At 43.2% G+C, this 16,214-nt stretch overlaps 1 protein-coding gene across 4 annotated transcripts in view; it reads right to left on the bottom strand.

Moving 5' to 3' along the window:
• The window catches only part of LOC121080525 (protein Hook homolog 3-like), a 159,947-nt gene that overhangs the window by 80,039 nt on the left and 63,694 nt on the right, over nt 1–16,214 (bottom strand). For all 4 annotated transcript variants that reach the window (XM_040578593.1, XM_040578594.1, XM_040578595.1 and 1 more), the window contains one exon: nt 3,348–3,398. In XM_040578593.1, the coding sequence (XP_040434527.1) occupies nt 3,348–3,398 (51 nt within the window). The remainder of the gene's footprint in view (nt 1–3,347; nt 3,399–16,214) is intronic.

Genomic DNA, 16,214 nt, shown 5'->3' with positions numbered 1-16,214 from the left:
TACAATGAAAGATCCTTTTAAACTTTAAATGAAAAGTCAAAGTAGCTACAGACTTTGGGCACTGGTGCAAGTATAAGGACACATACTGAAAAACATATGTCAAAACCCATGAAAATTAATTCTAAAATGTACTTATAGCCTGCCAATAAGTTCAACTATGATCAAATAAGTCAGGACAGAAAACATTTACTCAAACATCTATTCTCAAAATAGTAACTTTAGCATGGATATTCAGCACTTGGAGGGGTGACCATTTACTGAATATGGACTTATGAATCTGATTTCAGGTACTCAGTTTTTTAGAAAAATCTGTTTGTTCTAAAGCATTGTATTTGCAGTCATCTTCCTCATCATATTTATAAGAGGTGAATATTGTTTCTTGGGACAAGAAATATTCCCATGCAATGAACAGACTATGCATCACACTGTGCTAACCAATTTACTACAAAACATCACTCAAACTAGATTCAGATTTCAGAGATGAAGATTCACCACTGAAAAACTTTGTCATTTGGAGTGATTAATCTTTAAATTTGCATAACACCCTCCTATATAACAGAGTGGTTAGACTCTAACACTCAATAATTAAAACATTTTAATTAACTACAATGGGGAGATGATAAAAAGTGCTTTTCCTCCCCCTCTTCTCTTCCCAGGGAAGGGGAGGAGAAAGAAGCAGTCTTCGGTTGGAAGAGAGGAGAAAGATCAGAGGCACAGTTTAAAGACATCACCAAAACAGAATCATTATCAAAAATGTCTCCTGTTTGTATTCTAAAACTTAACTATCAGACTAATAATGAAGCTCTGACAGAATATTTGCACCAGGAACAAAAGAGGAAGATTACCTCCCTTCAGGGAAGGCATCAGAGCCAGCGAGCCTCTGCCAACTGTCCACACAACATCAGGGTGATAGTTACTGGAGGCTCTCTCCTGCAGGGGATGAAGGTGTCCATCTCCAGACCTGACTTGACATCTTGGCAGGTTTGCTGCTTGCCAGAGACCCAGGTCTCAGAGGGGAAGGGAGGTGTTCTCCTCAATCCCTCCAGTGAGGGAAGAAGGCTCAGGTATGAGTGGATGCACACAGAAGATCAAAACCTGGTGTCGCAGGCAGGGCTTTCATTTTTATGACCATGAGGCCCACTTTGAGGAATGAAAACTGCTGATCAGGTACAGAATCCATCTGACAAAGCAGGGCAAGAGAGTCTTTGCTGATAGGCTCACTAAGATAGCGAGGACTACTTTAAATTAGTTAAGTCAGGGAAGGATTACCATAACCTGAAGTCATGGCATGGGGGACAGTATGATGGGAAAGGCACAAAGGAGTGGAAGGCTAGCTCATATAGCTGGAGTGTTGCCATGGATGCTCTATGCAGAGGAGCAGCTTGAATACATGGAGCTTCGCCTTGGAATGAGTGATAAGCCAGTCAGACACCTGTTGGTCAAGTTGAGCAGACAGACCAACACAGGTAACATTGTGGTAGGTGTCTGTTACAGACAGCCTGACTAAGAAGTAGTATATGATGCCTCTTTTAGAAAGCAAAAAAGCAGCCTCAATCACAGGCCCTGGTACTGTAAGACTTAAAACACACAGATATCTGCTGAAAGGGCAACATGTCTAGATACAAGCAATCCAGAAGATTGAGAGTAATGAAAATAATTTTCTTTATGTTGATGACTGATGAACCAACTAGGGGAGATGTTCTCCTGAACCTGTTACTTACAAACAAGGAAAAACTGTTAAGGGATGTGAAAATCAAGGGTAGGTTGGCTGTAATGATCAAAAAATGGTGGAGATAAAAATCCTGACAAATGAAAAGGAAATAGAAGAATCACAGCCCTGGATTTCAGGAGAATAGATTTCAGCTTGTATCTGCTACTAGGAAAATTGTCCTGGAAGGCAAAGGGGCCCAAGACAGCTGGTTGGTCTTCAAGGACAACCTTCTCAAAGCACAGCAAACATCCATTCCAACATGCAAGAAATTGAGCAACCATGGAAGGTCACTATGGATGAACAGGAAACTCATGACATTCACTGCTTTCCCCTTAGTTATTTACCTCGACTGTAATGAGGCCTTTGACACAGTCTCCCATTGTATCCTTTTAGCCAGATTGGTGAAATATGGACTGGATAAGTGGACAATAGGGTGCATGCAAAATTAGCCGGACTGTTCAGCTAAGAGGGTTGTGATCAGTGGTACAAAGTCCAACTGACAAATGGTTACTAGCAACATCCTTAAGGAATGGATACTGAGGCAAGTACTGTTTACTATCTTTACTAATCACCTGGACGATGGTACAGAGTACACTCTCAGTAAGTTCACAGACAATACCAAATTGGGGGAAATTATCAATATCCTGTAAGGTAGAACCTCTATCCAGAAGGACCTTGACAGGCTGGAGAAGTGAACTGGCAAGAACTTCATGAAATACAAGAACAAATGCCAAGTCCTGCACCTGGGGAGGAGTAACACACTGCACCAGTAGAGGCTGGGGCCAACTGGCTAGAAAGCAATGTTGCAGAAAAGAACCTGGGGGTCCTGGTGGACAACAACAGGAAGCAGCAGTGTATCCTTGCAGCCAAGAAGGCCAACCACATATTAGCAAGAGCACAGACAATGCATCACGGGAAGTGATTCTTCCCCTCTATTCAGTATTTGTGAGACCGCACCTGGAGTCCTGTATCTAGTTCTGGACTCCTCAGTAAAAAACAGATACTGACATACCGTAATAAGTCCAGTGGGGGCTACCAAGACAATTGGCGAGCTGGAGCATGTGATGTACAAGGAAAAGCTGAGAGATCTGGGTTTGTTCAGCCTTGAGAAGAGAAGGCTCAGGTGAGTTTTGTATTGCTGTCTAAAACTACCTAGAGGAAGGGAAGGTGTAGAGAAGATGGAGCCAGCCTCTTCTCAAAAATGCACCGTGATAGAATGAGAGGCAACAGAGGAAATTCTGGTTTGATGCAAGGAAAAGCCTTTTTCTCCCCCATGAAGGTAGTTAAATGCTGGAACTCCAGCCCAGAGAGGCTGTGGAATCTCCATCCTTGGAGGTATTAAAACATCAATTGGACAAGGCCCTGAGCAATCATCTCTTGTTGGCCCTGCTTTGGAAAAAAAAAAACCAAAACAACTTTGGATTGCATGACCTCTGGAGGTACCTTCCATCATACATGATTGTATGGTAATGGGGGCAATCAATTTTGAGAGGGCTAACACATGAGAACAGGCTACAAGACTCCTTGAGTGCCCAACACTGAAAAAGTCCAGACCTAAAAATCAGCAGACTGCATTGTACATTGAAGATATATAACAAAAGATAAGTGAATGTAGATTACTTAAGAATATTCTTACCTCATGGTTATAATCCATTATTCCTTTTAAAATTTTCTTCAAGTTGCTTACCTATAACAGGAAAAGGAAGGAAATATGTTAAAAATGCAGGGAACATCTAAATAGATGTTAAGTTACACAAATACTATATGGTCAAAGAGTTGACAGTCACACAAAAAAAAGACCTCCCCCCATCATGAATCACACAATATACATCTATAAGTTTCCATGAGAATTTATGCCTGAACAGTTTAAATTAGCATAAAGTTAAGCAGTGGTCCCTTGTGATCAAATTTCTAGATGTTATCACAAGTCCACATGAAACAATGGAACCCAGTTAAGTCTATGAAAAGACCACCTCACCACCACAAACACACACAAGATTACACACCACATTGTCTTGAATGGTGTTTAGATCAGACACTGATTTTCTAAAAGAAGTCTCCTCTAGAGTATTTGTTTATCTTCAGATGTTTTTATATTTAAAAAATAAAATTTTCTTTTCCTCTCCGCTTTTCTTGAAATATCCTGGCAAGTCTTCTTACTCTAGAAACATACACCTCCAAGCCAAAACTCCTAATAAGCTCATATTTCACTACTCAGTCATACTCCTTCCTCTCTAAGCTACAGAAAATTTTTCATGTTCTCATTAATTATTTCTCCTAGTTCCTACATTGTTTCATTGCTAATCTACGACTTCTTTACAATTAAATGCCTTCCTTACAGTAATCAAGACAATCCCACATTTCTTGGCAGTGTCTTCAATCCCATGCAAAAATAAGTACTGTAACACTTGCACAATCAATGCCAAAGTTAAATTTCATATAAGCAGGAGGCTTGTATCTATGCCAAATTTCTATAGTACTAAAGGGTTTCAGTTCAGTCTGCTGAAAATTAGTTTAGAACAAGTATCAAACGGAGCACATTAAATTTATGAAGATACTGTATGGGTTTCATAGGTTATATTAAGAACAAACAAATCTTCTGGTTGAAAATACCTTCTACAGATTCTCAGCCTATTAGTGTGATAAAATATTTAGCAAAGAATTTAACAATAGAAGCAACATGTTATCTCATTTGACAGGAAGTTTAAACAACTTCTGTAAAGGCTTCTTTAAGAGGGATGGAGAGAATGGTAAAAAAGTTTAATTTCCCTGGGTAATCATGTCCCAGGTCAATTCATTATCTCAGACCTAAATAGTATACTGTCCTATGACAAAGTTTATACCGCAGTTGATTACATTTTACAAGATGCGTACTACTGACATGTTGTTAGAACAAATACAAAAATATAACAGATGGAAGAGGGAGGGGAAATGAAGCACCACAAATTTTTACTGTCTTTAAAGAGATATTAACATATATAAGAGACTATTGACATAGCTATCTCTAAGTTATCTATCTTTCAAAAAGATATGAAAACACACAGCAATGTTGTGGTTTAATCCCAGACGGCAACCAAGTACCATGCAGCTGCTCGCTCACTCCCCAATCCGGTGGAATGGAGAGGAGAATTAGAGGCAAAACCCATGGGTTGAGATAAGAACAGTTTAGCAATTGAAATAAAGTTAAATAATAGTAATAACAATAACAACTGTAATGAAGAGGAGAGAGAGGAATAAAACCCAAGAAAAAAAACCAAGCAAACCTAGTGATGCACAATACAGTTCCTCACCACCCACTGACCAATGCCTAGCCAGTCCCCAAGCAGTGATCAGCAGTTCCCAGCCAACTCCCCCAGTTCATATAGTCAGAACTACGTTCTATGGCATGGAGAATCCCTTTGGCTAGTTTGGGTCAGCTGTCCTGGCTATACACCCTCCTGGCTCCTTGTGCACCTACTCACTGAAAGAGCATGGGAAACTTGAAGAGTCCTTGACTTAGAGTAAGCACCACTTAGCAACTAAAACATCAGTATGTTATCAACATTATTCTCATACTAAATCCAAAACACAGCACTGTAACAGCTACCAGGAAGAAAATTAACTCTGTCCCAGCTGAAACCAGGAGAAGCAGAAAATAAGTTAGGAAGCACTATACTGTGGAGTGGCTGGAAGACAACGGACATATTATGAGCAATCCAGACCAAGTAACTTTGTTGTAATAGCAGGCCAAGCAGGCCAAAGCTGTAACAAGCTGCAGGTGTTGTGAAGGACACATGCAAGGCCAAGGGAGACAAAGAAACTGTGTATTCACAGAGAGATAAGAGAGTTGGACAGAAAGATGAGAAAAAACAGGATGCCTGCACAAGGGGGGAGCAGCGTGTGGGCACCACACCGGGACCAATCATAGGGGAGGTGGAAGCGTGTGAACGAGTAGTTTTAACCTATCACCTTTTACATAACAAAGCCTGCGTAGCGTGTGCATTTTTAGCTGGGGGTATAAATTGGTGAGAGTCTATTAATATCACCCGTAGAGTATAAATTGCTGTGTATCCCTTAATAAAGTGGCACTAACTTGATCACATTGGTTGTACAAGTTGCGTCCGAGCCTTCTGCGTCAACACTATACTGATAATCAAGGACAAATTATGAACTCCGGCATAGCCAAAATGAGAGCTGCTGAAAGCTCATCTCTATTTCTCTCCAAAGAAAAGTTCAAGAATGCAACAGGCTATTCATCCCAAAAGATAAAAGGAGAGCCCTGCACTTAATTATGATGGTCTGACCATTTCATTCCTACTAAACTCACCCTTACAGAAGCAGGAGTCAAAACCTGACTTACTACAAGCATATATAAAGCATTCCTGGGAAATGTTCCTAGTCTTCATAATCGTTGAACCTAAAGTTATACTGAAGCATTCACCTAAACATCTAAAAAGACATACCAAACACTCTGGCAACCTAAGGTAAGAAATAGAGATGCTACATGACAATCTGCAGAAAACAGCTGTTCCCGGTATCTCTTTTAATTGGATGTACACAAATTATGAGTTTATCTCCATGTTTAACCCCCCCTCTCCTGCCATCAAACGCACTGTTTTTAGTCCAAGAACTTCAAAAATTTCCTACATTATTGCCAAATGGTTCAGGCCCCACCACCTCTCTCAGTGATCATGCACTGTCATAACCAAAGTCCATAGGAAATTTAAGAATTATATCAATTGTTTTTCATATCACTGCAAAGAATACTGTACTGATTGGGATATAATTTTCAAATTTGATTCATTAAAAACCTTCCAGTTTGTGATTTGCCTCAGGCTGCTGTAGAAAGCACCACAGAAAACAATAGGCCATGTTTCTCCTCTTATCTTCTTACTGCACTGCTTTTCAGTTGTCATTCCCTCCCCCACATCCACCCAGTAGCTTCTGGACTGCTGACTCCATATTAGAATAGACATGATAGATAATAAGCAAATAACAGTCATTTTAATATTGGGGGGGGGGGGAGCAGCAAAATGGTTGGGGGCGATATAGATAAAAAACTAGCTCAGGGGGCGTGTATTAGCTTGACATGTTTAGAGTGGGCAATAAGGAAGGGCTCATCCTTTAGCTAGCAGATGTTTTACACTTGAACAAAAAGTTAGATTATGGTCTGCAACAAAAGGTTAGATGATGGATGACACTTAAAGAACTCTTAGATAACAGAAACAATGGACTACTAATGTATGCAAAGATAAGCAGGAACTTTAGGTAACGAGCCAAGAAGGTGAAAAGTACGTCTCGAAGAGGCACCAGAGGGAGAAGATTATGATAATGAATTTTTGGAAACCCTACACATATGCATGACTTTGTATAATAAACACCCATTGGCTTGTTGAAATAGTGTGCAAGTTAGGAGGACCCCTTACACCCAGCGCCACAATAAACATACCTGCTTTATAACTCTCTAAGTTGTAGAGTTTGATTCTGCATGTCAGGGGTTGTCACACCACCACCCCTCCACAATGCAACTGTGACCCTCCTGCTGCACTCTAAAGGATGTTCACATGTGGAGCACTGCCACTTCTCTTCCCAGCTGATCTCTGGGGAGAGTTTTAACTTCCTTCCTCTCCCTCTCTATCCCTATGTTTTAATCTGTGCTCATTGCCTTCTGTCCTGTCAGTGGGCATCACAAGAAGAGTCTGACTCCCTCTTCTTCACTCCCTCCCATCAGGTATTTATATACGTTTATAAGTCCTGTTGCCTGCCTGCCACACACACACACCCCCACCCCACACCCCCCAAACCTTCTCTTCTCCAGACTGAAGAGTTGCAGCATGCTCAGCCTCTCCTCACAGAAGACATTGCTCCAGTCCCTGGACCATCTCCATGGCCCTGTGCTGGACTCACACCAGTAGCTCCATACGCTCCTTGTACTAAGGAGCCCCAAACTAGACACAATACTCCAGCTGGGGCCACACAAGTGCTGAGTAGAGGGGAAGGATCACCTCCCTCGACCTGCTGGCAATGCTCCTCCTAATGCAGCCCAGTATACCATTTGGCCTCTTTGCAGCAAGTGCACATTGCTGGCTCATGTTCAACCTGCTGTCCAATAGGACCCCCAGGTTCTTTTCTGCCAAGCTGCTTTCCAGCTGGGTGGTGCCCAGCATGTACTGGGTGCCTGGGGTTGTTCCTCCCCAGGTGCAGGACTTTGCCCTTCCCACTGTTGAACTGTATGAGGTTCCCGTCAACCCATTTCTCCAGCCTGTCCATGTCCCTCTAGATGACAGCACAATCCTGTAGCTTATCAGCCACTCCTCCCACTTCTGTTCCATCATCCAGCTCGCTGAGGGTACACTCTGACCCATCATCCAGCTCATTAATGAGAAGGTTAAACACTATCAGCCTCACTATTGACCCCTGGAGTACACATCTAGTGACTTGCCTCCAACTTCACTTTGTGCATTTGATCACACCCCTCTGGGCCTGGCTGTTCAGCCAATTCTCAGACCACCTTACTGTCCAAGATAAATATGATTCTTTGGTCGGACAAGTGAGAGAAGATAAAATATTAAGACTGAAACATGGATTGACAACTCAGCAAAATACTTCTGTGAAGCAAAAGCAGCTCAATATATCATCACTTCGAGCAAGCTATCAAGTTGCCAAGCTCATAGCGCGCACTGGCAGAGCATTCGCAGAGGGAGAATTTGTTAAAGAATGCTTTCTTTCTGTGGCCAAAGAGATGTGTCCAGAGAAGGCGCATTTATTTAGTACAGTGAGGCTTTCAGGACCTGCAATTACACGAAGGACTGAAGAAATGGGGGAAAATTTGAATCTGCAGTTGCAAAACTCCTCAAAAAAACTTTGCTATTTCTCATTGGCACTCGACGAAAGCAATGATGTTCGTGATTCTGCACGACTTCTAATTTTCATTCGTGGGACAAATGATTCTTTCAAAGTCACGGAGGAGCTTGCTGCACTGAAAAGCATCAAAGGAACAACTACAGGAGAGGATATCTATGAGAAAGTTTGCCAAACTATGAATGATTTGGAGCTGGACTGGGGTAAACTATTCAGTGTGACACCTGGTGGTGCTCCTAGCATGGTGGGGTCCATGAAAGGAGTGGTTGCACGCATTAACAAAGAGATGGACAAACGCAGCCATTCACATCCAATAGCCATACACCGCATCATCCACCAACAAGCCCTGTGTTGTAAATCACTGAAGCTGGACTCTGGCATGAAAATTGTGGTTTCTTGTGTTAACTTCATTAGAGCTCATGCACTAAACCACAGACAGTTTCAGGAATTTCTGTCTGAGCTAAATGTTGCCTATGAAGATATTCTGTACCACACAGAAGTCCGTTGGCTGAGTCGAGGGAGAGTTTTGAAACAATTTTATGACTTACTTCCACAGGTTTATGATTTTGTGCTTTCTAAAAACAAAGAAGTACCAGAGCTCAAAGACGCAGAATGGAAATGGCACCTTGCGTTTCTGACAGATGTAACAGAGCTACTCAACAATTTCAATGTCCAACTTCAAGGAAAGGGGAAGCTCATCTGTGATATGTATTCACATGTGAAAGCATTTCAAGTCAAATTAGACCTGCTCATTAACCAAGTAAAGGAGGAAAACTTCTGCCATCTCCCCACAACTCAAAACCTGTCTGCAGAAAAACCAGCAGTCGCATTCCCAAACAAAACATGTATGGATGTACTAGAAATGTTGCAAAAGGAGTTTCAAATTAGATTTAAAGAGCTTCGTCTCCATGAACAGGACATACAGCTTTTCCGGAACCCATTTTCTGTTGACATTGAAATTGTTGATCCGATTTACCAAATGGAATTAGCCGAACTACAGACCTGTGACTCGCTGAAAGATGCATTCAAATCAAGCAGCCTTGCTAATTTCTATGCATCTCTCCCCTCAGAGACATATCATAACCTCAGGAACCACGCACTCAAAATTGCAACCATCTTTGGCAGCACCTATGTCTGTGAGCAGACTTTTTCCCGAATGAAACATCTGAAATCTCCAGTCAGATCCAGACTAACTGATGAACACTTGCATCACTTGCTACGACTAGCAGTGACAAATATGGAACCTAACATTGACCACCTCATTAGCCAAAAGCAGGCCCATAGTTCACATTGAAATATTATTTGTTTTTGTTGATTACAATTCTTCTTCATTTTAAATATTGCATTCTTTTTCCTGTTTTTTGTGCACTACTACAAATAAAAGATGTGCAGTGTGCATAGGAATTCATTCATTTTTTTCCAGACTATAGTCCAGCCCTCGACAGTGAACCAGCCCCCTGTTTAAAAAGTTTGAGGACCCCTGGCCTAAAGGGTATCCAAGAGGTTTGATCCCTCCTGTTTGAGTGATGTGGTGAAAGCCTGAGGTTACTGGTCTGGTTTGAGGAGGTTCGGGGTGATTTTTCTTATTTAAATTTTTGGCTCTGTTATTTTGTGTAAGACTGTGCTAAAGATTTTGGTAACCTAAGGGTGGGCTCATCTTGAGGGATTAATATGAATAAGTCACCTTTAGGATCTATACTACAACATTGGAAAGAAATTGGCAGGCCCCCAGGTGGGTCAGTAGATTAAAGAATGTTAATATTGTAATCAATAGTGTCCTCTTTATAAACTGGATGATGGGGAGAAGTGGCCTATGAATGGATCTTTACATTATAATACTTTGTTGCAATTTATGTTGCTTTTAAGGTGGGAAGTGGGATGAGGTGATGTATGCAGACATGGTTTTTTTTTTACTTTAAGAAGTCATCCTGAATGACAGAAAGAATGTGGTATTAATCTACCTCCTAGTAATCCTTTACCATTGGGATTAGGGAAAGAAGGAAAAGACACCGAAGAGATGTTGTTCTGCTTATAGTATCAGGCATAGATGCTTAAAGGTACAAAGATAGGAAGATGATGTTGATAGCACTGATATTAGAAGGTAACTACAGGGAGCAGATGCCCAAGATTTAGGGAAATTAGATGCTGCATGGGCAGTGTATAGAAATAGGGTAACTCAAAAGGAGAAGAATGCAAGTTAGTTGCTGTGGTGGTTGGAAATGGTGGACAAGGAGGGTTTAAAGGAAGAGGTAGAGGAGCTATTCAGGGACAATGAGGACAAAGTATTGCAGCACTATCAAAACTAGCTGGCTGCAACAAGGCTTTTACCATCACATACCAGGTTAACTTCAATAAGTAGTTCCCACACCTTTGCCCTGGCACAGCCACCAATCCTCCACAAGGTTTCAAAAGTTCATCTACTGTCTGTGCTGTTTCTTCATCCTCTTCAGGCCAGTCCACCCTGCTTCTCGCCTCTCCTGCATCTGGAGTCTTCTTTCTCTGGGCTCCTCTTCCAGCCAGCCTCACCTCATCCAGACCCCCTTCTCCCAGGGCCAACTCTCCTTGTCTCTCCTGCATCTGGGGCACTCCCTCTCCTCCCTCTAACTTCTTCTAGGTCTCTCTTCATCCAGTGACCATTCAGCCAATTCTCAGTCCACCTTACTGTCCATTTATCTAGCCTGCACTTTGTCAGCTTCTCTAAGAGGATGTTAAGGGAAACAATGTTAAAGAATTCACTAAAGTCAAGGAAAACAACACTTACTGCTCTCCTCTTGTCCACCAAACTAGTCACCTCACTATAGAAAGCTACCAGGCAAGCGAGGCATGGTTTCTCCTTCATAAATCCATGCTGACTGCTCCCAATCACCTTCTTGTCCTCCATGTGCCTGGTTTCCAGGATTATCTGCTTGTGGTTTAACCCCAGCCAGTAATTAAGTACCACACAGCCCCTCACTCGCTCCTCCCTCACCCAGGCAGGGTGGGAAGGGGAATCAGGAAGGCATATAGAACTCAAGGGTTGAGATAAGAACAGTTTTAACAACTGCAAAAATAAAACCAGAAGAACAATAACAACAGTTACAAGGAAAAGGAGAGAGAGGAAGAGAGGAGTGAAATCCAAATGGAAAAGAGAAAAGAAAGCTAGTGATGCACAATACAACTGCTCACCACCTGCTGACAGACATCACCCAGCCAGCCCCTGGGCAGCGATCCAGGCCACCCTCACCTCCATCTAGGCCCTCTCCTCATCTCTCCTACACGCAGGGCACACACTCTCCTCCCTCTGCTTCTTCTGGGTCTCTCTTCATTTAGTGCTCTTCTTCCATACCCTTTAAAGCAGGGGTCCTCAAACTACAGCCCAGATACAGCCCCCCAGGGTCTTCAATCCGGCCCCGGGTATTTACAGAACCCCCCTGCTGGGGGTTGGGGGGAAACCAAGTAGCTGCAGCTGACCTCCTGACACCTCATCTGTGCACCAGCCTCCTGTTTAAAAAGTTTGAGGACCTCTGCCTTAGAGCTATTTAACTACTTGGCAGGAACCAGCCACAGCTCTACATTATCCACATCAGCCAACCCACTGCCCCTGAAGCAAGCCCACAGCTGTATATTATCAATGTTAATTAACCTGCCTTCATTCCTCTATAATTCCTCTACACCCTCCCAATTTCCTGTGCCCTTCCAGCCCTCTCACCAGCAAGGTCTGAGAAACCAAAAAGTCTCTGACCATGCTATTCCCACACCAAATCCAAAACACAGCACTTCACTAGCAACCAAGAAGAGAATTAACTTTTTCCCAGGATGCTGCTCCATCACCTTCCCAGGGATCAATACAAGGCTGACCAGCCTGTAGTTCCCTGGGACCTCTTTCTTGCTCTTCTTAAACATCAAGGTGACATTTTTTCTCTTCCAGTCCTCAGGAACCTCTCCCGCTCTCCACAAGCTTTCAAAGACAATTGAGAGTGTCCTCACAATGAGATCAACCAGCTCCCTCAGCACTCATGGGTACAACCCATATCCTATGGTATTTTCCCAAGTAAATAACTGAAGAAGCCAACGTCTGCTGTCCTGAAGTCCAGGTTTGTAGTCCTCCTTTTTATTCTGCTCCCTCCTTTTAAGATTCTCTTAGGAGTTCACTCTAACATCTCATGGTCACTGCAGTCAAGGCTACCTAGGTCCAACTTTCACAACCCCAGCTAGTTCTACTTTGCTTGTAAGCATGAAGTCCAGTAGAGCATTTTTCCTTGTTGTCTTCTCAATCACCTGTGTCAGGAAGTTGTCATCAATGCACCCTAGAAATCTCCTAGATTTCTTATGCCCTGCTGAGTTGCCCTTCCAGCAGATACCATGGTGGTTAAATTCCCCCATGAGGACCAGGGCTTGTGAGTATGAGGCTTCTTCCAGTTGCCTGAAGAAGGCCTCATCTATTTCTTTTGCCTGATTAGGCAGACTAGCAGACACCCATCACAACATCACCCATGTTGTTCTGCCTTCTATTCCTGACCCATAGGCTCCCAACTGGCTCCTGACTGGTTCCAAGTCAGCTGTCTCCACAATTCCAATGGCCTATGCTAGGGTTTCTGCTCTGAACTGCATTCTGCAGGAATCTTTGTATCTCCACTTAAAATATAGGGGGCCAAGAAAGACACCAATCTATTAGCTTTGGGGCCCACCCCACCCTGATCACACACACAACTGTCTTCCATGAAAAGAAGTCCTAAGAACATGCTTGTATTTTTGATTGGCATGGGCAGGTATGGGCACTTGAGTTTAATTGGAAACCAAGATATATTTTTAAAGGAGGTAGCTCTGAACACATTTTCAGATTATATTTATGTTGGGACATAGAGTGTCTCAGAAGGTTAAAGACACAGAAACAGAAATAACTATGTTGGTTACTAATTATCTTCTTGACGTTAGGTGAATATCAGGCCAGATTCAACAGCTCAAGAGACACGAGGCTGCCCCAACTCCATGCCCAGGTCTAATCAGTAGCAAGGCTGAAGATGTATTCCCAGTAGGCACACACACAAAGCACACATATACATATATATACACAAACAGACACACTCAGCACTCACACGAATACAAAGAGCACCAATGGCCTTATGCTGTTCCCCTCTCTGCCTGAGCAGGATGGAGGTCCGTTAGTGGGAATGTATGTACATAAGTATAATGTGGATCCCTCTAGCAGCAGAGCTCAGATATTCAGTCTGCCCAGTAGCTGCCCCTTGATCCCAGTCTCCCCAGCTGCTAGCACCTGGACATATGAACCCCCTGAGGCTGCAGCCCCATTCAAGTTAGTGATAGAGATCAACTCACTCACATACACATGCACAGAGCTGTCTGGAACTCTCTTGGTTCCCCAGTAGCCAACCCTCCATAGTCTCACCCTTACAGACACACACATACACAAGTGGGTTTCACCCTTAGAGACCCCCAGACCCTACAGTCTCTCCAGCATCTGGCTGGGACTCCCCTGGTCCCTGAGCTCCTACCATGGGCTCACCCTCAGAGACACACCCCCACCCCCCTGACTCCCAGGTCACTTCATCTAGTCACTGGCTAGTTTGTGCTAGTGATCATACACTTACACCCTGGCATCATTCGGTCCAGTTACTGGCACTATAGACACACAGGTGCTCTGGCCCCATGTCCCACTCCAGTGACTGGCACTTGATTTTTCTCACTCAGCTTTCTCCAGTTGCTGGTACTAAGGCACATGAGCCCTCCAACCTGTGGAGTGACTCCAGTTGCTGGCACTCGGACATCCTTACACACATACATGCACACAGACTAGAGCCCCCCTCACCCAGGGAGAGTTAGAAAGGAATTTAATAAGAAAATAGGACAGACTGCACTGATCAAGTACAGGGCATGGCCAGACAAGTTTATTGACCAGGCATTCGTTTACATGCAACCAACCCTTTTTATCCCCTTACTCTTCTTTTTTCCCCACGTTGTTCCTCCCCAAATCACTTAAGCCCCTCTCTTTTCCTGCCTTTTGTTCCTCCCCTAAACACCCCATAAGAAGTCCTGTGCAATCCCAAAATGGTCTTCCCCTGCATCCCATAATGTGTCCTATATCCCTAGGCAGCAATCCCCCTCAGTCCAAAAGGTGCTCCAGCATTGACTTGTCTTGAATTTCACGCTTGGAGCACAGGGCTGTCATTCTCCTGGGACAGCCCTGAAAGGACCCCAGACAGGATAACTGTATTGGGTGTATGTGGCAAGGTTTTGGTAGCAGGGGTGGTCTCTGTGACAGGACATTGGGGCTGCACTGTGCTGGACACAGCTGGCTCTGCAACAGACCCACTGCAAGCCAAAGCTGAGTGAATCAATGAAGATGGTGGCACCTTTGTGAAAACATATTTAAGAAAGGGCAGAAAACTTCAGGTAGAGAGAGGAGGGAACAAAAAGAGTGATAAGCAACAGAGGGAACCTGAATATCAGAAATGGAAGAGGTGCTCCATGGTGCCAGAGCAGATATTTACCATGCCGGAGCAGCACACAGTCTCTGCAACCTCTCCTCCCTTCCCTTAGTGGTTTGGCTGCCTGTGTTCAAGGCCAGCTCTGACATGGTGCAACTATGCAACCTGGGATCAGACTGCTGGGAAAGAGTCGGGTGAGAAAGAGCCAGGAGAACATTCATCAGAGGCCTCCTCACTTTGCTCAGGTGCAGCAGATGCCTCGCCCTTGGGCCTGAGCTGCTCTGCAGATATGCTGTGACTAGCCATGTCCCTCACTAATGCTGACTTGACCCACTGACTTGACTTCCTGGCTTGACCTTAGACTTGCCTTGTCACTATAGACTTGCCTAACCATTACTGGACTATTGACTGAACCTGGCTGCTGTGACCAGACCTGCCCTGCTCTCCTTGCTGTGGGACTATGCCCTATCGGTGAGGCCACTGCTCCTGCCTGCCTTGCTGTCACCCTTGGTTCCAAGATCATATGCCTTTGCAGAGCACTCACTTCTGCTGTTCTCTAACATAGCATGATAAAATTAAACATATAGGCACAAATGTCAATCACAAGTCATTAATTGTTGAAAATTTCTGTTCAAACATATCAGCATCCCTTGACCGCTGAACTATTTTTGTTTAAGGAATTTCATTCTTGAGAAATTTTAGCAAGAAAATTAAGTCACTTTTTGGTGCTATTTCCTAGTTTCAGTGAAGGCTGTTTTGTTTTGTTTTCAAAATGTGTCAGTAGGAAATACTGTTTTGCATACAGTTCAAAAAGAGATTTTAGAAGTATTCAGTTCTTAATCAGGAAAGAGTTCTCTCTATGTTCATAGATTTCTTTTGTTAGCCACAACAAAATTATATTTAAGCCGTTAATGAAAAGTAGAGTTTTCATTCCCAAATGGGGGGGAAAAAGTGAACTGCTAAACTTAGTGTTTACATAAGTTTTGCCCCTGAAATTCTATCTTCCAGGAAGCAAACTGTATTTGTATTAGAAACACAATATTTAAGTAGAATGTGTCACTTTTAATATACAGTATACTAAGTGGCTGGATGCTTTCTACTCTGCCAGTCCCTAGAGTTCTAACATTTCTCTTATTCTATCCTATCCTATCCATTACTCAAATCTCTGAAGCCAAAGTCTGCTCTGAAACCAAGATTATAATGACTTGTGACTGTACAGATTTACTTGAAACTAGCTG

The sequence above is a fragment of the Falco naumanni genome, chromosome W, assembly GCF_017639655.2.
Source record: "Falco naumanni isolate bFalNau1 chromosome W, bFalNau1.pat, whole genome shotgun sequence".
In the NCBI taxonomy this organism is placed as follows: Eukaryota; Metazoa; Chordata; class Aves; order Falconiformes; family Falconidae; genus Falco; species Falco naumanni.
Note: the sequence above shows the minus strand (reverse complement) of the source record. Positions and strands in the feature narration are given on the sequence as shown.